The sequence below is a fragment of the Haliotis rufescens genome, unplaced genomic scaffold, assembly GCF_023055435.1.
Source record: "Haliotis rufescens isolate VD_foot unplaced genomic scaffold, xgHalRufe1.0.p SCAF_4, whole genome shotgun sequence".
NCBI lineage: Eukaryota > Metazoa > Mollusca > Gastropoda > Lepetellida > Haliotidae > Haliotis > Haliotis rufescens.
Window position 1 is genome coordinate 47,813,509 of NW_025964112.1, and position 25,054 is coordinate 47,838,562.

Below are 25,054 nucleotides of genomic sequence, written 5' to 3' on the forward strand. Positions count from 1 at the left end.
TTAGAAAACTGTGGAATGTCTTGTTTTCATTATTATTATTAATATTATTATTAATATTATTATTATTACTCTGTTTCCAGAAAGGTTCTACCTGTGGTCCGACCAACCAAATGTTCAGGATAATTACTTTAAAGACACTAACTTCTACACCGAGAAGAAATGTGCTGGTGGTTGCTCGTGTGGGAAGGAGCTGGTTGGCTGCAGTGGCAGTGTAGTGTGAGCTGATACCTTTACCCAGTGAGCGTGTGCTTGTTCGTGTGCGTGTGCGTGTGTGTGCGTGCGTGTGCGTACAGAGAGCAGATACTTCTTGAACTAGGTCCCAGTTGGATGAGAGTGTATGTCAGGAATGGGATTTCATTCATTACAAATCATTTGTATTGTCAACCTGTCGTTTCCTTCTTTTAACCATCTTTCCGAGGCGAGGGAGTTAACTGACTGTAAAAGTCTAGTTTCCACCCTTGCAGAACGAGGCTGGAATTTATGGGCAAGATCGTCGCGCTTCAAGTGGCTAATACGAGTTATGTCCCTTCTATATCCCCCCTTTTGACCAATCAGATTCCAGCTCTCATATCATTTGTATTTGCTCCAAATAAAATGGCTGCGCCAAGTGAAAACGATCTGGCCTATAATCAAGATCTAAATTGTAATAAAAACGGGTCTTATTTCGGGATGTGCATCAAATCACGTGAGCACCTTGACTAAAAACATGAAAAGATTTGGAAAATATCTGTTGACGCTAAGTTGCCGGTAGACATGCTTTGCAAATCCTGCAATCAACCGACAATCTTCACGGCAGTTTGTCGATTTCGTAACGCGATTTTGATTGGACAATGTATAGACTCGTTAGTCCAGTCCAAGATATAACTCCATAATTCGAGCCTAGGTCGGCAAGGGTGGAAACTGGACATTTACAGTCAGTGGAAACACTAAATTATTTAAAGGGGGACAAGTAAAGGCTCCTATAACCGAGGAGCGGACGAGATTAGGGGCGATTGTATTATTAAATTGTAAGATCTGTAAGAGAGTCTAACCTGCCACGTTTTTCATTCCTTCACTATGATAGAGAACCTTGATTCTTTGTCATATATGCACGTAGTTCCGTTACGATTATGAAGGACCTACGACCGTACCTGACTTCAATAAAACACAGAACACGTTTACTTCCAGGGAGGTGAAGGGTCAAAACGTAGAAAGATTGACAGAGAAATCCTTCACGGCAGGCGTACAGGAAGTGTAAGGATACTTTTCTCAAATACGTCATTTAAATTTGATAATTTTGCATATCATTACATCGATAGACATTTACTTATTTATCTATCCTGGCCATAGCTACAATCTCAGTCAATTCCACCATGTACATATTATAGTAATACAGTAAACTACGTTTATAACGAACACGCTTATAACGAACTGACCGATATAACGAACTTATTTTTAAGTCCAGGCCATTTGTTGTATATATGCTGCATATCTGCTTATAATGAACTACGGTTATCACGAACTAAAATTAGTGGGCCCTTTGAGTTCGTTATAACCGTAGTTTACTGTATTTGCATTTATAGTTCAATATCGCTTATGTACGTAACTTGTGGGGGTTTCGGGTAGTAATATAGGTGCCAACAACCCACGCGTGTCGTAAGAGACGACTAAATAGATCGGGTGGTCAGGTCTGTGGGGAATCGAAGCCGGGCCTTCGGCGTGATGATACATGTTTTGCCAAGAGGAGACCTCAGAACTTCTCCCTCAATCTACAGGCAACCAAGCTTGTCTAAGAGGCGACTAACGTTATCGTGTGGTCAGGTTGGTTTATTACATGTGATCGTATCCCAATTGCAGGGATCGATGTTCATGATGTCCATCACTGGATTCCCTGGTCCAGATTCGATTACTTACAGTACGGCCATAACAACCAATGTTTTTTAAAGCGTCTGTGTGATTGATATAGAAACATCTTCTCGTCTTTTAACACCAGTGTCCTTTTTTCAGGCATCTTATCGACATGCCGAATCTAGTAGAAGTGGAAAACATAACATTCTACAAGGCAACAAACCTGAAGATATTGTATGTATACCTATTGACGTTAACCAGTGTAGAACGTTTTCTTCGACGTAAGCTGTGTTAAGACACCACATTCTTTCTGTTCCAATATAGACCGCCTCCGTGGTCTAGTGGTAGAGCGTCTGCCCGGAGAGCGGAAGGTCAGGGGTTCGATCCCCGGCCGCGTCCTAGCAAAAGACGTTAAAAGATGGTACTTGTTGTTACCCTGTCTGGCGCTCGGCATTAAGGGGTTAAAACAAGGACTGGTCGGCTCGGAGTCAGTATACTGTGTCTGAGCGGGGTATTCATGTTAAATTGCGGCATGGTGGGCTAGCACTATAAATAGGCATCAGTCCGGACTAGTACAAGCAGCCACACACACATATACACGTCCATGCACGTCACTATATAAGTGCAATAATTTTGGACGCGACGTTAAACCCAATTTCACCTCACCTCACCTCACTAAAAAATATGCTTGTCATCTGAGAATCAGGTTTGTGTTTCATGGAAAGATAATATTAAAATATCCAAAGTGGAGCTGTATATATTACACTTTAGTCACTTTAGGTAAGCAACCACATTTGTTTTGTAAATGTATATAAGTCGTAAGCTTTTTATTATTTAAGAATGACATAATATGATAGTTTTACCTTCATGTGTAACGTATGGTAAATATCATATATTAAGAATCAAACACATATGTTACACAATAAACATACATACATACATACATACATACATACATACATACATACATACATAGGATATTTGCGATACAGAAACACAATAATGATCTAAACCAACTAGTATGCGGAATCTGTGACGATTTTTTTAGTATTGTTAATTCATATGTACACATGTACTGAAATATAATGTTTCACTGTATATCATACATACCATTCCAGACAAATATATGGAACCGGCATCAGATTAGTTCCTGATATCAGCAAGACATCCATGCAAGAACTGTGAGTGCCATACATGTTATTCCCGTCTGATTTCCACGGCTAGTTATTATTAATCACAAGGAACAAACCCTGCTGCTATTAATTAAAGCTATTTTAAAGTTCTATTAATCATGGCCAAACATGAAATATATTGGTATAAAATAAACAAAGACTACACAGTTTCATCGAATTCCTCTCCAACCATTTCGGAATATTGCAACATATATTCTATATGTCTTATGTCATCGCTGAGCAGTTGCGTCCCTTGGGTGTACCAGAATGTTCGAATCCCAGACCTCCCTGATTATATTTCTAGGTTTGTCAGCATCATGCCCGTACTCTTTGGATTCGCCAAAGTTTAAAAGTTTAAAATCTGTATCATTTCGGGCGATCCTCCCACATCTAACTCACACGCAGTGATATAACTTATAATATCATAATACTATTCAAAGGGGCGTTATACCCGTGTTGATCCAGGTTAGAAAAAATCTTCAGCAACCCTTGCTTGTCGTAAGAGACGACTAACGGGATCGGGTTGTCTGGCTCGCTGATCTTGTTGATGCATGTCATCGTATCCCAATTGTGAGGATCGATGCTCATGATGTGAATCACTGGATTGTCTGGTCTAGACTCGATTATTTTGCAGACCGCCGTCATATAGCTGAGTGGGGGTGTTAACAAAAAACAAAAAAAAACAAAAAAAAGCAAACAAGCAAACAAAGGGGCTTTAAACTTTTCTCACTCTCTCCAGTTATTTTGTTACGACAGATATTCATTCCATGGCTTCGGGCTACTTATTGGTCAAAATAGTCATTTATAAAATACCCGAATCGGTTGCACTGTACACTGAATTCCAGGAATTGTGAATATTATTATTCTGTATATGTTCCAGGTATTTGGTAAACAACAAGATCAGATTTTTCCCTCACAATTACACAAAACAGATTTTGCCGTCTTCGCTGCTGAAAGTGTAAGTATATTATAAAGGTATTTCAAGATATTTTTTTTTCTTAAGAAACCGTCTAAGAAGTTATCTCGGGGCACGGGTGGCCCAGTCGTTTGAGGCGCCGCGATTCGCTGTGCAGAGTTGCGTGCCTAGGGCACGCCAGAAACCTATGATTGTTGGTTCGAATTCCGGTTCGCCCCGATTATGTTTCTAGGTTTGTCAGCACCATACCGTGCTCGTGGATTTTACCGATGTGGTAAACGTCTGAGACCTGCATCACTTCGGGCTTTCCTCCCACATTAAGCTGACACGGAATGATAAAAGTGGCGTTAAACCCAACTCACTCACTAGAAGTTACCTCAAGTGATTGGTTACTGTGTAGCCTGATAAACTACTCAAAAGTGGCGGACCACCCGATTCTTTCATATCACTATAGTTATGGTATGACAGAATAACTCAAGTTATATGAACGAATCGGTGTGACAGATTAACTTTAACTATAAATGACGTGTGCGGTATGATTACTGTGGCGGTATATAATCCTTTCAGTATATCAATTCTGTATTTCAGATCACTTATAGGTAACGAGATTGAATGGTTCCCGGACGAATTTGTAAGAAACAGTAATATCGAGGTGTTGTAAGTATTTTGTTTTCGTATATGATGTATTTTTCATCTAGTATTCCTGTATCCCTTTGCAGTAAAATGTTTCACAAAATGTTTCACAAAACACCTGTCTCTTTCTACTTGGGTGGACAATATATGAATACCAATAGACAGGGCTGGGAGATACTGAGGCAATTAGGCTGAAATAATGCCCTGTCCCCTCTGTGTTGTTTGTTTGTTGTCTTTTTCATTTACGCCGCACTCAGCAATATTCCAGCTATATGACGGCGGTCTGTAAGTAATCGAGTCTGGACCAGACAATCCAGTGATTGACAATATAAGCATCGATCCACGCAGTTGGGATCGATGACATGCATCAACCAAGTCAGCGAGCCTGACCACCCGATCCCGTTAGTCGCCTCTTACCACAAGCATAGTCACCTCTTACGGCAAGCGTGGGTTACTGAAGACCTATTCTACCCCGGATCTTCATGGTCCTGTCGCCTTTGTGAGTGCTACGCGTGCAGCTATGAAACGATATGATCACACAATAACCACATTATCGCCACTAATGCTATTTTTACCATGGTTACCGCGTCTCCGTGTTATTAGTGTGGATTATTTACCAAAAGAAAATACAAATACAAAGGTATTCGAGTTCGACTATTGAATAAACCGCAAAAACGTTTTAACAATTATCAACTGATTGTTTTCACCATTCTAGGTTTACAAATCAAGTGTCGTTGTTAATTAATGTCGGTTCATATTAATAAAATCACCATGGAGATGGTTTTAGCAATAAATGTAATATAATGACGATTTTGATCTTGCATAATATTTTGAACCCAGGCATGGAAAGTTTCATTTTGTTATTGAACATTTTATCAATATTGAGTTCGATCAAGTTTTGTTTTCTATCAAATATTTTCAGAGCTCTCAGTAGGAACAAGATTCGTCAGTTCCCTGGAAGTGGCTTGGCACAAATGGCAAACCTGTGGTTCCTGTAAGTACGTCCACTACCAGACTGGGAACATACATTACACTTCTAATAATATAATGTGTATGTTTATCCACATCCTAACGCATTCTTAAATCCCTACGTTATTAACCAGGCTAGCGGATGAGTGTGCTCTTGAATTTCATTCTCAGCTCCCTGGGCAGTATACAACCCAATCTGCCTTATGAGGTGCTTGAAGGTCATCAGTGACATTACAATCTCATCCTACCGTGTACCCATTCACTGCTGGGTGAACAAAGGCACATTCCGAACAAAGTCTCTTGTCTAAGGAGACACCACATGTAACCTGGGCTTCAGTGTGAGCCCTAGATACACCCAGGAGCCAAGCTGTCGGTCACCCATCCACCAACTATCCGCGACCAACGTTGCTTAGCTTTGCCTTATTTTTGACTTGTGCGCTGTACACGATATCAGGTGCCACCACTTCTGACAAGGAACAACAGTTCCACACAGAACTAAACTGCAAACGATACTGACTTTACTTCTGAATGAAAAAAATCCATTTGGCGTTGGGTTTCATGAAAACCAAAGTCAATTGGCACACATCCAAAACAAAATGGCGAAAGAAATATATCACCTTGAACTCTGAATATGATTTTCGGAATGAATCATAGAAAGAAGAAAGTGTACGCCCACTGTTTATATATTAACAAACTGAAAAGTTAATCCCCAATTATGACAAGGACAGTCCCCAATCCAGTGATTGACATCATGAGCATCGATCCACGCAATTGGGATACGATGACATGCATCAACCAAGTCAGCGAGCCTGACCACCCGATCCCGTTAGTCGCCTCTGACGACAAGCATTGGTTGCAGCAGATCAATTCTAACGCGGATCTTCACGTGTTCTACGGTGGTATGTGAATGGTAATACAGTATTATATTACAAAATTGCTCTACATTCCGAATTGTACAGTTTTATGACGTTTCTAATAACATTCTTTAGGATTTAATCCAAACCTATCTTTAGAAAAGAATTCATAAATCTTTGAATCACGGGACTCAGCCTTGCGTTTCATTGCATGATCCGGTTGTTCATTTGCCTGGCTGTAATGACACATTGACTGCCATGATTGGCGATCTGTTACTTTGAAGGTGGCTTAAAACCTGACGTTTGTAATATATTACAGTCCGAGGCCATTCAACCATAATGCGTTCCATAACAAATCTGACAATGACACCGTTGTCAATTACAAGTGTCGAATACCCCAAATACCGAAGTTGTGACTTTCGCTCTCCCTTGTCGTAGGACCCAAACATATTCATTGATTCACACAATATGATATATGTTTTGTGTGAGTCAAAAGAATATACACAAGGTATTTCTGCAGTACTTTTTAACCTTTTCGAGAGGGGACTATCGAGAATACATCGTTTTACAGGTTCTTCGATACAAGCAGAATGCAGATGTTAGACTGTTAAGCGGCAATAAGGATTCTGTTAGGACAATAAAATAACATCGTCTTAAACGACACATCGAATTATCCGTAGTTCGATACAAATGTGAACCATAGTGGTGATATGGTGTCCAATGGGACCATGAAGGTCTTTGATCATGTTCGAGTTATCACAGTATACGTCTGAGCTCTGATGACACAGAAGTTAACTTAACACATTTATGAAACTTGACTATTTGATTTATTTTTGTTTCTGATGTGTATTTTCACGATGGACTGAAAGTATACTATAAATAAAAAATAAAAAATCTGACTTATAGCCTAAAAAATCCGAAAGGATTAAAGAACTGACATCCTTATGTATTTATAAACATCTACATGTGTGTTTTAAAAAAAATATTTTGTTACAAACAGATCTATGAATGAAAATGAACTGGAAGTCGTCTCAAGAGAACACCTCACGAATCTAAAGAACTCGCCGTTAAAACATTTGTGAGTATAGATCAGCTCAGTATGTACAGTCAGTTGATTGTCAGGACCCCGATCCACAAACCGATCTCAGCGCTAAGGCGATCGTAACTCCCATACCTTACATGAACTTACTACAATCGTAGCTCTAATATCACTTTCTGGAACGGCGCCTTAATGTCCCCAGTCTTGCTGTGCTTGAGGTTATTTCAAGTTGTTCAGGTGCACGGGTGGTGAGAGTTGTTTCCCTTAGGCATGCCTGGATCCGATGGCTGTGGTTTCGAATCTCAGGTTCGCCTTGATTAAGACTCTTGCTCACTGGTGCTCACTGATTGAATCAAAGCGGTTATATTTGAGGCTTGCTTCACGTCGGAATGTCTTCCCATATTAAACTGACACGCCTTGATATACAGTAAACTACGGTTATAACGAACACGCTTATAACGAACTGACCGATATAACGAACTTACTTTTTAGTCCCGACTATTTGCTGTAGTTATACTGTATATATGCTTATAACGAACTACGGTTATAACGAACTAAAAATAGTAGTCCCTTTGAGTTCGTTATAACCGTAGTTTACTGTACCTGAAAAACTGTTCAAAGCGGTTGTAAACCCAACTCACTATATAATGTCTGTAATTGTATAAGAGCAACATGCCATTACAAGTACAGATCACACAACATCCTTGACATCAGCCAACTGCGTTCATGACTGACACAGCTGAAACTGTGAAAGGAACAGCAAGCTCCCTTGATATGTCCATCATTCTCACCACCTCTCGCCTTGACCTAACGAAATAAACGACAAAGGAACTACTAGATAAGTGATTGAGTATGGTTTTACGCCGCTTTTAGCAATATTCCAGCAATATCAAGGCGGGGGACACCAGAAATGGGCTTCACACATTGTACCCATGTCGGGAATAGAACCCGGGTCTTCGGCGTGACGAGCGAGCGCTTTAACCAAATGGGCTACCCGACCACCCCAACTACTAGATAAAGTACTGTTCTAAACACCATGTCATATTAATGGACCGCCTCCGTGGTCTAGTGGTAGAGCGTCCGCCCGGAGAGCGGAAGGTCCGGGGTTCGATCCCCGGCCGCGTCATACCAAAAGACGTTTAAAAATGGTACTTGTTGTTACCCTGTCTGGCGCTCGGCATTAAGGGGCTAAAACAAGGACTGGTCGGCTCGGAGTCAGTATACTGTGTCTGAGTGGGGTATTCATGTTAAACTGCGGCATGGAATCTCAGTGAGCTAGCACTATAAATCGGCATCAGTCCGGACTAGTACAAGCAGCCACACAAACACACACACGTACATGCACGTCGCTATATAAGTGCAATAATCTTGGACGCGACATTAAACCCCATTTCACCTCACCTCACCTCATATTAATGACCTTCGTTTGACTAAGTGTTACCCTCTGAAACAGTTTGCCCAAACATGGGGATGTAATGTTTTATAAGTCAGGTGACTTTCTATTGATAATGTATGAAGTCTCAGTTATTTACAGACCGCCGTCATACAGCTGGAATATTGCTGACTGCGGCGTTAAAACAACAAACACGAAAATGATTACCCCTGCGTTTTTCCGTATTATAAATATGCATGGACTAAATGTGAACACAATACAAAGTTTGCATTCCTTATATATGATATTAACGATAATAAAAATGACGACTGTAAAAACCTAGTATCATATATGATACCATTTTTGTAATTATCGAATTTAATGACGTTTTGCCTTTCAAGTAGCTCCCTTCAGGAACCGCGTATGAATCCCATGCATAAGTGAACCGCCCAATGTAACATAAAGTGCCAAGTATTTGCGACCATGTTTGTTTACAGCACATCGGGAAAATAAGTTTATCGAGCAAGTAGTCTTCGCGTTGATAAATAGATGTTATCAAGCTTAGTTATCAAGACTCAATTTGCATATTTATGATACCAAAATTATGGGATAGGTTTATGGCATCGATATCATCATCCCTATAAATAAGAGCAAACAAAACCATCTCCATTATAAAAACAGTCTATGGTTTATCATAAGCATGGATTGATGACTCACTATCAAATAGTGAAGATTCCAAAACATGGTATTTCCAGGAACCTGAGCAACAACGCTATATGGTATATAGAACCCGGAGCCCTGTCAATCCTTACTAGCCTCCAGATTCTGTGAGTATTCTAGTCTCCGCACACTGTCACACAAACAACTTGGGAAGTAAAGCAACAACCAGCCTGACTTATCGTAATGTCATTGACAGTGACAGAGGAATTGATTACATAATTATATCCGAAACCTTTTAAAACTTTCTACCAGGTTTGGTTGATTGGGGTATCTAGATGACGGATTCGAACCCTCTTGCGACCATTGAGGAAGACAACGATCTTCTCAACTGATTTGAAGTATCGTGTATTTTGAACACTTTGAACATTTTTCTTTGTCATGAGGGGCGTGCCTAATGATTTCGTTCTGTTTCAGAGAACTGCATGCTAATTCCTTTTCTGAGATTCCCGAGGGAACCTTCAACAATGTGCCGGAATTAGTGCATCTGTAGGTATCAAGTCACAGGGCTTCGTATGTGTCATTGACCGCTAGAGCCGTGAAGATTCCGGGGTAGAATAGGTCTTCAGCAACCCATGCTTGCCGTAAAAGGCGACTAACGGGATCGGGTGGTCAGGCTCCCTGACTTGGTTGATACATGTCATCGATCCCAATTGCGTGGATCGATGCTCATGATATCAATCACTGGATTGTCTGGTCCAGACTCGATTATTTACAGACCGCCGTCATATAGCTGGAATATTGCTGAGTGCGGCGTTAAACAAACAACCAACCAACCAAACCAACCAATCATTGCCCGCTGTCCAATGGCTAGTAATATTTTCGGCGGTCAATTGATACTCTTCATGTCCTATTCACACCTGTCTATACTATGGTGCGTTGATGTTTTTCACACAATAATTGATAATGTGAGTCTCAATTTATATTGGTATTGTTTCTCCGCGTGTTTCTGACCAGTGTTGGTAGACTTATGTTCGAATGTTCTGAAGGTTAAATACATTTGTTCAGCATCGGCGAGTATGGTTTTATGCCGCTTTTAGTAATATTCCAGCAATATCACGGCGGGGAATACAAGAAATGGGCTTCATACATTGTACCCATTTCGGAAATCGAACCCGGGCCTTCGGCGTGACAAGCGAACGCTTTAACAACGAGGCTACCCCACCGACCCGTTCAGTATGGAATAGACAGACAGATTGATAATGTACTACTACTACTGCAGCTACTACTACTACTACTACTACTACTGCTGCTGCTGCTGCTGCTGCTGCTGTTGTTGCTGCTGCTACTGCTACCACTGCAACTAGTACTACTATTTCTACTACTGCTACTACTACTACTACTACTACTACTAGTAGTAGTAGTGCTCTTCTGACAATGTGGGTAATTGCGCAGGCTGCTGTGTTGGGGAGTGTTCATATTCATAGGAAAGTTCTCGGTGGGTTTGACGGGGCAGCGCTTCCAAGGAGAAGTCTGGGCTGCGTGTAGAGAGGGCCTACCTGGACCGCTCGACCTTCACCTGCTACATTATATTTTGCAAAATTAATAATAATGATAATGATGATAATAATACTAATATTGATTTATCCAGTGACTTAGTGAAGAACAAGATCGAGGTGTTGACAGCACGGAGCATCACAAATCTTCCAAAGATTGTCACTATACGTCTCCACAGTCAGGACCCGTCCTTGAACAACATACAGTACAACGCCTTTAGCAACATCCACGGCACTCTAGAAAACCTGTGAGTACAAGCTTCGTTATAACACCAGAACGAAAACTCGAATTGCGCCACGTTGTATAAATCGTCCTCCTTGTGAAACCCACGAGCTGCATGGAGTTTAATTACCAAGGGTCATAATAAGCGTCAAACTGGGGTTCGAACGCAAGATTAGCGAATCCTAGTGGCTAAGGGACGCAACTCTCTACATCGACTGAGTGCCCCTCCTTCTGGGGTAGACAGGCTGTGGTCAATTTCCCGTAGGCTGCGATTGGACAACACTAGCCACAGCATTAATTACCGAATTAAAACAATGAAGTGAAATGAATTGAAAGGTGAAGTAAATTTGCTTTCTTCATAATTATCATCAGCAAATCTGTTTGTAAAAATGTGTATCGCTCAAACAAACTTTCGAGGCGTATAACTGGGTACGGTACCACGAAAACATAATGGTGCCACTGTGGTTGCATATATATGTTTTTAAATCGAAATTTCTCGTTATTTTAAGTATGTGTTGTTGTTTTTCTCTAAATTTCGAGTTTTTTTCTCGTTACTTCGATTATATTTTAGTAAATCAATTATTTTCTCGTTACTTCGAGGCTTGTTTTCGTAATTTCGAAATTTCGATTTTTTTTCTTCAATTATGCTCTCATTACTTAAATTATTTACTCGTTATTTCAATTATTTTCTCGTTGCTGCGAGCTTTTCTCTCGTCACTCGTCTCGTTATTTCAAGTTTATTTAAAAAACTCGAAATTTCGAATTATTACTCGTTATATCAATTATTTTCTCGAAATTACGAGTTTCTTTTTTGTTACTTCGATTGTTTTCTCGTTATTTCAAGTTTATTTTACGAACCCAAAATTTCGAGAAAATAATTGAAATAACGAGAAATTTCGATTAACGAAAATAATAATGCTACCAAAGTTTCACCATTAGGCTTTCGCAGAGCACATACTTATACCAGATTACGTGGCTGTCGCCTGTTGGCTAAAAGTGATAAGCTTGCTGCGTGAACCAATGGTGGAACTGGTTGTCCACGAAAATATTGATACGATCAGAGTTGTATGGCCTTGATAACGATGCTGGAGATTTAAGAACGCTTCTAGTGAAGCCTAATTTGCCGTCGGTACGCACTCGCTGTCTATGACATTCCGAGACGGACAGGTCAGAGGTGAATACTTCTGTTGGATTAAGGAAATCTGAAAATGTACGAATCTTACTGCAGTGTAAGTTTGCCTCTTACGTTTTTAACCCATTCATGCCTGGCTTGTGCCTCTGGGCCTATGTTTCTGTTTGTTTCTTGTTTAACGTCGCACCCAGCAGTATTCCAGCTATATGACGACGGTCTGTAAATAATCGAATCTGGACCAGACAATCCAGTGACTGACATCATGAGCATCGATCCACGCAATCGGGATACGATGACATGCATCAACCGAGTCAGCGAGCCTGACCACCCGATCCCGTTAGTCGCCTCTTACGACAAGCATAGTCGCCTGTTACGGCACGCATGGGTTGCTGAAGACCTATTGTACCCCGGATCTTTACGGGACTCTGGGAATATGTAGCATTGTGTTAATCTTTGAATTTGTTTTCAGTTGGATTAGTGATAACGCGTTGACAACGTTTCCTCACCCGGCGTTATCGGCAGATACCTATAAATCGATTGAACAAATGTGAGTATATCTTTTCTTTTCTTGACACATGGTATGGTCAATATTTCACGGGGTTTTATATAATACCTTCCTTGACCGCCGTTAATACAATACATACGGCCGTTATGCGGTGTAATATGTCTTTTTAGTCAGGGAATGAAATGAGGCCGTGTTTAACTCACGGAAGTCACACGAACCTATTTTGTACACCCCTACCGTTGCCTTATATTGAAGCAATGTGTGGATAGATAGCCTTCTCGCAAATATTAAGTAGTGTTTAACTCAATAACCGTGGAAGTCACACGAGCCTACTTTGTACAACCCTATCTTTGCCTTATATTGAATTAAGGGACAAAACCCTTTCCATATCCAATAGAAATCTCTGCATAAAGCAGAGCCGATTGTACAATTCCGACTTATCATGAGCATGCGTATATGAATCACTATCAAATAATAATGATACCGGGTGTTCGCGAAAAGGTGAGCGTATCCTGCCTCACCGGTGACACCCGTCACAAACACATGCAAAGGCAAGTCAATTGTTCACCCTACAGAGAAGCACTCTGTAGAGAGTAGATGACCCTCACGTTGGAATTAGCCCGTGTATAACGTAGCGTATACAAACCCTTGAAGCATTTACGCTGGACACATTGATGTCGTTTTATGGTCTGTATTCGAACCTTTACATGAACTCGATGGCCCAGTATATACTCCAACAAAACGTAGGCCGTACATTCACCGTACCTCCGAGCATTGAAAACGCCAGGAACGGCAATACATGAGTATTTGTGAGATTAATACAATACTTATCCGGCTTATCCCAGAGTCATAAAGGAACCGGGAATGATCTTAAAAGTGGACATCAATATTTAATGCATTCTTTTTCTGTGAAAAGGGTTGGGGACAAATACGTTTTTCCTAAGATCCTAATACTTTCAATAATTATAACGTGCTATTAAATTTAAGATATAACTAGAGACATAACGGACCTATATTTATGTTAAATTATTTTCTAATTCTAGTGAGTGAGCGAGTTTGATTTTACGCCGCTTTTAGCAATATCCCGGATATATCAAGGCGGGGGACACCAGAAATGGGCTTCACACATTGTGCCCATGTCGGGAATCGAACCCGGGTCTTCGGCGTGACGAGCGAACGCTTTAGCCACTAGGCTACCCGACCGCCCCTTTTCTAATTCTAATAACCTCTCGGCCAATTTACACTTGTCAGAGGGGTACACAAAGTATGTGATCTAGACTACCAGTTGTCGGACTTTCATTTTAGTCTCGGTTGCTGAGTGGGTTAGATCGCCAACTCTATGTGCTGGCGATTAGGTGCCTTACTCTGGCAGTGTGGTTTCGAATCCCGGACGGGACTCAACCGAAACAAGTACGAGAATCTGTACTTTACAAAGAATGTGTTGTCCCTAATATAACATTTCTTATAATTTCTTATTATTTCAATATTTTTCTGTTTTATTTAAAATGGATAATTATTGATTTTGTTTTGTTCTTTGCCAGTTATGCTGACCACAACTTGATAAAAACTCCCACAGAGTACAGCCCTGATGACTTCCCCAAGAGTATGCGCAATACAGCTCTGCTACGGGCGGCTTCATTCATCCCCTTCCAAACTCTTTCAAACCTGCAGTTGCTGTAAGTTTACCCCGAGTCAGGCATTCATGACCACTCGACATTCCGGAACATGCCGAATGGCAACTCGTATTATCCATTCGTGACCACTCGACATTCCAGGACATGCCGAATGGCAACTCGTATTATCCATTCGTGACCAACTCGTGTTATTCCGAGACAAGCCGAATAGCAGGTTACGGAAGGGGGCGAGTAGTGACGATTGTCGTATTATCTGCACAAAGGTTACGGAAAGATGGGAGTGGTAAAGAGTACATGCTGAAAAAACATTTTCAACGATGAATGACAATTACGTTTGTTAAAAGAACCATTAAACACGGGTACACAGTAGCAGACGTCGTAGATGCATGTACATTGCATTGCACCCGTAAAGATCCAGGGTAGAATAGGCCTTCAGCAACCCAAGCTTGCCGTAACAGGCGACTATGCTTGTCGTAAAAGGCGACTAACGGATCGGGTGGTCAGACTCGCTGACTTGGTTGATGCATGTCATCGTTTCCAATTGTGTGGATCGATGCTCATGATGTCAATCATTGGATTGTCTGGTCCAGACTCGATTATGTACAGACCGCCGTCATATAGCTTGAATATTGCTGAGTGCGGCGTTAAAAAACAAACCAACAAACAACAAACCAACAAAACATTGCATTGTGTATTCTTTTGGACAAGTTCTAAAAGATACACTTTAAAGTATCCGTGTAATTAACACTTGCACCCTTTACGACAAACACTTTAGCGTTAAATCTTGCGTACGTGGTATATGCTGCACAAATCGTTACAGATATTATACAACACCTGAAGTATTGGCCACTTGTATGTTCTCCCAAAATAACGAAGATATATGGTCACACTATCAACCACTTGTGATGTTAAAAGATGTGTTTTGACAAACATGGACAGCTAAAACAAATAATCATCTATAGTTTTTAGAATATAATATTAGAATACAAAAAAATATTATCTTGAGATTATGTACATTTGGTTTTTGTTCTCAACATCTTTATGGATTACCTCACATTGGTCATAAGATATACATTGCGTTCCACTAAAGGTGCAAGATAAAAGTCAACATTTGATCATGAGATGGACGTTATTCTCCTGTTCACATGTGTACATATTCTGAACAGTGACAATGTGTGGCAGCGCAAAGAGATCAGTTAACCAGGCTATGTGATGAGGGCTGTAACGCAGTACGTAACAGAAAGATTGTGTTTAAATTTGAAAGGTGTCAGTGTAAGTGCACTCAAGAATATCCATAGGTCACACACGCAATTTAAATAACTCCAACGATCACCATTTCTAAGACGATGCCATGCGACAGCCTAAGCCACAGGGATTTGATGACATGCATCAACCAAGTCAGCGAGCCTGACCACCCGATCCCGTTAGTCGCCTCCAATAATTCCAAAGATCACCATTTCTAAGACGATTCCATACGACAGTCTCTTTGTTATCAGTAGAAAGTAGAAGAGTAGAAAGATGCGATCTGTATTTAACACTGTTGTAATTACAGGCACCTGGGAACTAACGCAGTCGACTTCATCCAAGCTAGCTACTTCTGTAACGCTAAAAACCTTGTGTACCTTTACGTGAACAACAACGGCCTGAAAGACAGCAGCATCCCCGAAGATGCCTTCTCCTGCATGGGTCAGCTTGTGGAGCTGTGAGTAAGATGTTGAATGTACAGCGCATGTGTTTAACACAGTCATACCACTCGTAAACAATGGTCTGTTTGTTGTTGGTTTGTTGTTTAACGCCGCACTCAGCGATATTCCAGCTGTATGACGGCGGTCTGTAAATAACCGAGTTTTGTTTCTTTGTCTGTTTGTTGATTAACGCCGCACTCAGCAATATTCCAGCTGTATGACGGCGGTCTGTAAATAATCGAGTTTTGTTTCTTTGTCTGTTTGTTGATTAACGCCGCACTCAGCAATATTCCAGCTATATGACGGCGGTCGTGTCTGGACCAGACAATCCAGTGATTGACATCATGAGCACCGACCGACGCAATTGCGATTTGATGACATGCATGAACTAAGTCAGCGAGCCTGACCACTTAATCCCGTTAATCGCCTTTTTCGTAAGGCATAGTCGCCTTTTATGGCAATCATTGGTTGCTGAACACCTATTCTAACCCGGGTCTTCACGGGAGATGAATCTAAAACATCAACACCAGAATAACCAGTCTCAATTATGTGCCAAAACAGGTTATATTGGGCGTAAAAGGTAAAATATTTATGATAATTACGTAGATGAATCACTGAAAATCAGCGATGACACCAGATATTTGCAGAAATGTCAAGTATGTTCAGCACCCGTCACTCTAGAGTCTCAGAAATATATCATCTTGTTATATAATATATATATATACATACAGAAATCAAATCCAAATGGAGCCTAGAACAATACTTAATTTCAGGATTACTCAGGCAATCTAGACTTGCTAAAGTATTCTACACTTGAATTGGATTGGTACAACAACAGTTCTAGGGGGTAATTCTATTTTTATTAATGTGGATAATTCAGGTACTCCGGTTGTCGCAGACCGTCAAATAAAATAATCTAGAATCAATGGCACTTGACATTTTACGAGCGCTTAAGTTAGCTTCCGCTAACAATACAGTACTTACAGTGAGTGAGTAAGTATGCTTTTACCCCGTGAGTGAGTATGGTTTTACCCCGCTTTTAGCAATATTCCAATATATTTATGGGTTTCACACATTGTACCCATGTCGGGAATCGAACCCAGGTCTTCGGCGTGACGAGCGAGCGCTTTGACCACAACGGTCTCCGACTGACCCTATAGTACTTACAGAGCATAATGTCACATAATTAATGGAAGCCAGGAATGGCGGTCAGTGATGTTTGCCATTTAGTTACATAACAACTTGGTAAAATGCTGACCTATTAAGGGTCACAATCGGGTCGGAACAAATACATGCACATTCTGGCACGACAAAGGGACGCAACTTTATGCATCGAATTGCGCTATTAGTAGAATAAAGCCGACTGGCGGTTTGTGTTTTGTCGTTGTGTCATGCCATCTTTCTGTCCAGATATCTTCATCACAACTGGTTGACCTACGTCCCCAAAGCCGTGACCAGTGACATAATGACCAGTCTCACCATTCTGAAGCTATCGAACAATAACATCACTCACGTGCAAGCTGGAACCTTCACCAAGCTGACGGCGTTGCGGTTGCTGTAAGTTGGGGCTTGTCTCTACTGGTGACGTCTGAAGATCTGTATTACAGTGCACTGGATCCAAGGTCGTTCCTTGCATCCTTTTATTCATCAGAAGGATGTGTTTGTTTGTTGTTTAACGCCATATTCAGAAAAAGCCAGCTATAGGACGACGGCTTGTAAATAATCAAGTCTAGACCAGACAAACTAGTGATTGATATTATGACAAACAATCCACGCCGTCGGGGTACGATGACACGCTATCAACCAAATCATTGATCTTAACCTCCTGGGCCAACTTGCACAAAGCGAACTTAGCGCTAAGATGATCGTAACACCCATACTTTAACATAAGTTTAAGATAATCTTAACGGTAAGATGGTTTTGGGCAAGTGGGCCCTGATCTATTAAATTTAAAGGAAGACTGGTCTGGGGTCATTTGGTACTCATAGCAAAAATTTTACTAAAATCATCCCTAGACCACTTTTTTTGGCTGGAAACTAAATATTTATGATATATATTAATCTGGCAGTTGATAATTATCCTAATCGATCAAACACATGTTTCAGTTCGACATAAGTCGGTAAATATGCATCGGAACATAGACCGAAATCTGGCACCAGATCGTCCTTCACTAAGTCGCCCTTCTGACCAGCATCAGTTGCTGTTGTAACCCGGATGAACCACGGGAAGGTACATTCGAGACGACTGTAATTCAAATGCTGCTGACTTTATATTTACGTGTTATTTTTACAGATATCTTGAAAATAACAACATAGTTGTTATAGAAAACGACTCCTTTTCAAACAGCATACAGACACTGTGAGTATTTGTTGAGAATTATTTGGAATACTTCTTCCATATTCATAAGAAGTCTCTCCTCAAAGATAGTTGATTGTGCTATTCCAAATTTATCATGAGCAGGTGTTTATGAATCACTATCAAATAGTTATGATACCAGGTGTTCGCGAAAAGGTGAACGTATCCTGCCCAACCGGTGTCACTGTCACCAACACATGCAAAGGCAGATCAATTGTTCCCCTGGAAAAAACCAAGGGGAACATATGGTACAAGTCAAAACACTCCCCATCCTTTCTAAAAACAATAAATTTATAGTAAATACACTGGCGCCCTCCCCATTATATTATGTCATGTAAATATAAAGCGTCAACGCCAGAGTGAGTGAGTGAGTGAGTATGGTTTTACGCCGCTTTTAGCAATATTCCAGCAATATCACGGCGGAGGACAGCAGAAATGGGCTTCACACATTATACCCATGTCTGGCATCGAACCCGGGTCTTCGGCGTGAGGAGGGAAGTCAACGCTTTAACCACTAGGCTCCCCGACCTCCCCATAACGCCAGAGAATGACCAACCTTGGGAATAAAAGGAAAAATAGCGATGCAAATTATATGAAGGGACCACAGAAAATCAATGATAACACCAGGTGTTCGCGAAAATGATATATAATGTATCACGTATCCTAAAACAAGCAGACAAAAAAAAAATCATTAAAAAGTGTGTTTTTTTCGCGGTTTTCATGCATTCAGTACACACCAAGAAATTTTCATATTATTTTTTAAATTCATATCGGAAACAGGGACTGCTTAATTATAATGTGGAGCGCCAACTACACTCATAAGCATGTTCAAAGTGTTACATTGTTACCCTTGTCAATAGATCAGTGTGCACTCGAGTTTCATTCTCAGCTCCCTGGGAGTATGATGTTATCGGGTGATTGAGTAACGCAGAGACAATCTTCCTTTCAGCGTCCTACAGTCTAACAACTTCCGGTTTACCAACGAGAACCCGTTCGCCTATCTGACCAACATGGCGCAGTTACTCCTGGGCTACAACAGCATCGTGGACATCCCCGACACCGCCTTCAGGGGCTGCACCGCCCTCACTACGCTGTAGGTGCTCCGGGCATATTATTAATATGCTGGTATCTGATCTAATGCGGTTTTATTTGTTCCGCGACCAGTGGATCCGTTTGCATTCCAGTAATCCAGTTATCATTCTCAACTCCCTGGGGAGTATATAACCCAAACTGCCTACGGGCGCTGGGGGGTTTCTACATTCACCTCACATATCGGGTACCCATTCCTTGCTGGGTGAAACAGAGGCACATCTGCACTTAGTCACCTGGGTGACACCACACGTTTTGACCCTTGTGTTTCGGGTGTATGTACTTATTCGTACCCACAAAAAAACCCCCGAAATCTTGCCAATTATTTACGTGATAATAAAGTTGTATCTTTGAAGCCAGATGTATAGCTCCCAGCAAGAAAAGTGCGTGAATGAGGTTTTACGCCGCTTTTAGCAATATTCCAGCAATATCACGGCGGGGGACACCACAAATGGGCTTCACACATTGTACCCATGTCGGGAATCAGCAAGAAAAGAAACTGAGGCAATGATCTGAAAAACTTTCTACACTGGATAGACTGTTTCCAAGAGGCAATACTGAATCGTCAAATGTTGGTTGAAATCATTGAATTATAAACCATTCCTATGAATCTGTCATATTAATAAAACACATGTTTCGAAACACATACTGAAAGTTAAAATAAATCTTGAATAAAATTTCACTACATTTGGTACTATACTTGAGACGCGGTACGCTCTTGGACAAACTGTATATCCGTCTGTATAGCCGCTTTTAGTAGCCGTCGTTGAATCAGCCTCGTCATGATAGGACCTGTCAGATTTGCTCCAAATTAATATATTGAGGAGTCGTAGTATTGTCATTGAGGCGGTTCTTTTGGGTTTCAAGGCGATGGATTTATTTCGATCTTAATAATATCAACACAGATAAGATAATTTAGTTTATACATTTGTATTTCTTCAGTAGATTCTATTTTCAGTGCAGCTTTATTTTATGAGCTGAAAACAGCTGACTGGTTGCTTTTACACTTCAGGGACCTTCATTACAATCGGCTGGAGAGGATTCAGAAAGGACTTCTGACCGACTGCCCACTGACCGTTCGACTCTTGCTCAATCACAACAACATCAGATACGTAGAGGACGGCGCCCTCAGCCACATCACCGACAGTGTACTCATGTACGTACGTGCGCCTAGATCAACCACTCCGCCACCGCTGGCAGGAATCCATATTGGAACAGTTTCGTTCACGTGACTATCACATTAACCAACACAACATGGCGGTAGTCGCGAACCTTATGTTACTGTTCAAATTGATTTCCGTTTTCTTTTGTCTTCAAATCCAAATGTACGCTAATATATTTTAAGCTGAGAATAACGTCTGTCACATACGGAGGGATGTGGCGTTACACGGTTCACAGTGAATTCAGGCAATATCACTACGCCACTGTTGCCCGATTTTAAGTGGGTGTCGGCATGAGCCGAGTAGATCCGAGTGCTGGATCAATATTACAATACAAAACATGGCTTCATATTAAATCTTTTAGACACATTATATTAAAATCCATCAAGAGACTTAGATTGCATTTTTTAATACACATGCACAGATCGATATACAATAGAAGAGTCCAATTTACTGCAGATGAATATTTGTTTTAGTCTCAAATTGTTTTAAGCTCCTTTCTCAATATTCTAGTAACAACACAACGTCGAGCACGAGAGTGAATGAGAATGGTTTTACGCCGCTTTAGCAGTCAAGCAATATCACGGCGGAAATGGGTTTCACATATTGAACCCATGAGAGGAATCGAACCAGGGTCTTCGTCCCCGGAGAACGGGAAGTCGGACACGTGACACATTGTAATTCTATGGGAGTCGAACCAGTAGGTTGACCAGTTTGAAAGTGTCTGGACACACGTTTGAAGTTGGTCTAGGTTGTCTTCAACGATTACAGCTCTATATCATGAATGAGTGAGTGAGGTGGATGTTTCACAGCTCTTTGCAATAATCCAAGAATATCACAGCGGGGACCAAAAATTGGGTTCACACATTGTACCCATGTGGAGAATCGAACACGGGCCTTCGGCGTGAGGAGCGAACGTTTTATCCACTTGGCTACCCCACCACCCTGTATGACAGGAATGGGAGTATTAGTTATTATTTTTCAGCCTTCTGTATGTATTTGTTTGGTTCCAGACATCTTCATAATAATCGGTTGACTGATCTTCCTAACGGCGGAGACTTCAATAACCTGGTAGTGAACGAGCTCTCACTTCATCACAATCGCATCACTGAGGTCCGCCCTGGGACCTTTACAAATTTGACGTGCAATGTTAAACTGTGAGTTGGTCCTTATATCTATAGCCATTTTTCTCCTCCTCCTCTTCCTCTACGTCTCATCAGTCTTAGAACACAAGGATAACACGTGTATTTCGGCGACTTGGGAACACATATATAACACGTGTATGTCAGAGTCTTGGGAACGCATATATAACATGTGTATTTCAGAAACTTGGGAACACTTAGATAACACGTGTATTTCAGTGACTTGTGAACACAAATATAACACGTGTATGTTAGAGACTCGGTAACACTTAAATAACACGTGTATTTCAGTGACTTGGGAACACATATATAACACGTGTATGTTAGAGACTCGGGAACACTTAAATAACACGTGTATTTCAGTGTCTTGGGAACACATATACAACACGTGTATTTCAGAGACTTGGGAACACTTAAATAACACGTGTATTTCAGTGACTTGGGAACACATATATAACACGTGTATTTCAGAGACTTGGGAACACTTAAATAACACGTGTATTTCAGTGTCTTGGGAACACATATATAACACGTGTATTTCAGAGACTTGGGAACACTTAAATAACACGTGTATTTCAGTGTCTTGTGAACACAAATATAACACGTGTATTTCAGAGACTTGGGAACACTTAAATAACACGTGTATTTCAGTGACTTGGGAACATATATATAACATGTGTATTTCAGAGACTTGGGAACACTTAGATTACACGTGTATTTCAGTGTCTTGGGAACACATATATAACACGTGTATGTTAGAGACTCGGGAACACTTAAATAACACGTGTATTTCAGTGACTTGGGAACACATATATAACACGTGTATGTTAGAGACTCGGGAACACTTAAATAACACGTGTATTTCAGTGACTTGGGAACACATATATAACACGTGTATTTCAGAAACTTTGGAACACTTAGATTACATGAGTATTTCAGTGACTTGGGAACACATATATAACACGTGTATGTTAGAGACTCGGGAACACTTAAATAACACGCGTATTTCAGAGACTTGGGAACACTTAGATTACACGTGTATTTCAGTGTCTTGGGAACACATATATAACACGTGTATGTTAGAGACTCGGGAACACTTAAATAACACGTGTATTTCAGTGACTTGGGAACACATATATAACACGTGTATGTTAGAGACTCGGGAACACTTAAATAACACGTGTATTTCAGTGTCTTGTGAACACATATATAACACGTGTATGTTAGAGACTCGGGAACACTTAGATTACACGTGTATTTCAGTGACTTGGGAACACATATATAACACGTGTATGTTAGAGACTCGGGAACACTTAAATAACACGCGTATTTCAGTGACTTGGGAACACATATATAACACGTGTAATTCAGAGACTTGGGAACACTTAGATTACACGTGTATTTCAGTGTCTTGGGAACACATATATAACACGTGTATGTTAGAGACTCGGGAACACTTAAATAACACGTGTATTTCAGTGACTTGGGAACACATATATAACACGTGTATGTTAGAGACTCGGGAACACTTAAATAACACGTGTATTTCAGTGACTTGGGAACACATATATAACACGTGTATTTCAGAAACTTTGGAACACTTAGATTACATGAGTATTTCAGTGACTTGGGAACACATATATAACACGTGTATGTTAGAGACTCGGGAACACTTAGATTACACGTGTATTTCAGTGACTTGGGAACACATATATAACACGTGTATGTTAGAGACTCGGGAACACTTAAATAACACGCGTATTTCAGTGACTTGGGAACACATATATAACACGTGTAATTCAGAGACTTGGGAACACTTAGATTACACGTGTATTTCAGTGTCTTGGGAACATATATAACACGTGTATGTTAGAGACTCGGGAACACTTAAATAACACGTGTATTTCAGTGACTTGGGAACACATATATAACACGTGTATGTTAGAGACTCGGGAACACTTAAATAACACGTGTATTTCAGTGACTTGGGAACACATATATAACACGTGTATGTTAGAGACTCGGGAACACTTAGATTACACGTGTATTTCAGTGACTTGGGAACACATATATAACACGTCTATTTCAGAGACTTGGGAACACTTAGATTACACGTGTATTTCAGTGACTTGTTTGAGAACACACAGATACCACGACTATTTCAGAGATTTGTCCGAGAACCAGATTGCGCTTCTTGGGCCCAATGCCTTTGTGAACATCAAGGGAACGCCGGACATGACCCTGAACAACAACCCTCTCTGGGTCATCGAACCCTACGCCTTCAGAGATGTGAAGTTACAGGACCTGTAAGTTGACGGGATATCCCAATACGCACCTCGTGAAGATCCGGGTTATAATTTGTCTTCTAAAGGGATCGGGTGGTCAGATCTTAGAAGATCGTCAAAATCCTCATAATGTGCAATGCAAATGTATATATTGTCATGATTGCATAAATATCCAGGTTTAACTTCATTAAATTTTGTCGTCTAAAACGAGCCATGCATTGGTAATCCAATCCTAGTATGTCAACTCTCTATACAGAGTTGCGTGCCTTAGCCTTACCAGGATCCGCTGGACTTTGATTGGAATACCAGATTCGCCCCGATTTTGATCCATGGTCTGTTATACCCCGTGTTAGAAACAAATTACACCGACAGCCTTGCCTAACGGAAATAATGCGGAGTTAAAACCCAAACATCTTTGAAACATTGTTGACCCCAAGGGAACCGTGCCACTCACTCACACACCACATGCTTTTGTTACAGGTTTCTTCAGTATATCAACATTGATCATCTAAAGACTGCAACATTCGAGAATATTGAAACTCGGTATTTGTATTTAACGGAAAATACAATAGATTATGTTGAAGAAGGAATATTCGCAGGAAACAACGTTCTCGAATATTTGTAAGTACGAGAGAAAAATAAATTTCCGGTGCATACATAATTTATTCTTCCAGTTAAACGGCGGTGAAAGCCACTGCCCAAATTTAAAAATAATAATTATTATTATTATAAATTATTATTATTAATCAATATTTTCAGGAAATGATTTCAAATTTCATCGTTCTATTTTTAGCGTCATGTTCAGCGTATTATTATTATTATTATTATTATTATTATTATTATTATTAT

The 25,054-nt window shown here is 40.6% G+C and overlaps 1 protein-coding gene across 2 annotated transcripts in view; it reads left to right on the forward strand.

The window, feature by feature from the left end:
- The window catches only part of LOC124151805, a 94,019-nt gene that overhangs the window by 16,233 nt on the left and 52,732 nt on the right, over positions 1–25,054 (forward strand). For both annotated transcript variants that reach the window (XM_046524446.2, XM_046524453.2), the window contains exons 4-24: positions 81–216; positions 1,168–1,233; positions 1,987–2,061; positions 2,946–3,008; positions 3,880–3,957; positions 4,504–4,572; positions 5,471–5,542; positions 7,372–7,449; positions 9,538–9,609; positions 9,917–9,988; positions 11,091–11,243; positions 12,820–12,897; positions 14,397–14,531; positions 16,042–16,191; positions 17,585–17,731; positions 18,467–18,532; positions 19,479–19,622; positions 20,631–20,774; positions 21,792–21,935; positions 24,086–24,226; positions 24,686–24,826. In XM_046524446.2, the coding sequence (XP_046380402.2) occupies positions 81–216; positions 1,168–1,233; positions 1,987–2,061; positions 2,946–3,008; positions 3,880–3,957; positions 4,504–4,572; positions 5,471–5,542; positions 7,372–7,449; positions 9,538–9,609; positions 9,917–9,988; positions 11,091–11,243; positions 12,820–12,897; positions 14,397–14,531; positions 16,042–16,191; positions 17,585–17,731; positions 18,467–18,532; positions 19,479–19,622; positions 20,631–20,774; positions 21,792–21,935; positions 24,086–24,226; positions 24,686–24,826 (2,224 nt within the window). The remainder of the gene's footprint in view (positions 1–80; positions 217–1,167; positions 1,234–1,986; positions 2,062–2,945; positions 3,009–3,879; positions 3,958–4,503; positions 4,573–5,470; positions 5,543–7,371; positions 7,450–9,537; positions 9,610–9,916; positions 9,989–11,090; positions 11,244–12,819; positions 12,898–14,396; positions 14,532–16,041; positions 16,192–17,584; positions 17,732–18,466; positions 18,533–19,478; positions 19,623–20,630; positions 20,775–21,791; positions 21,936–24,085; positions 24,227–24,685; positions 24,827–25,054) is intronic.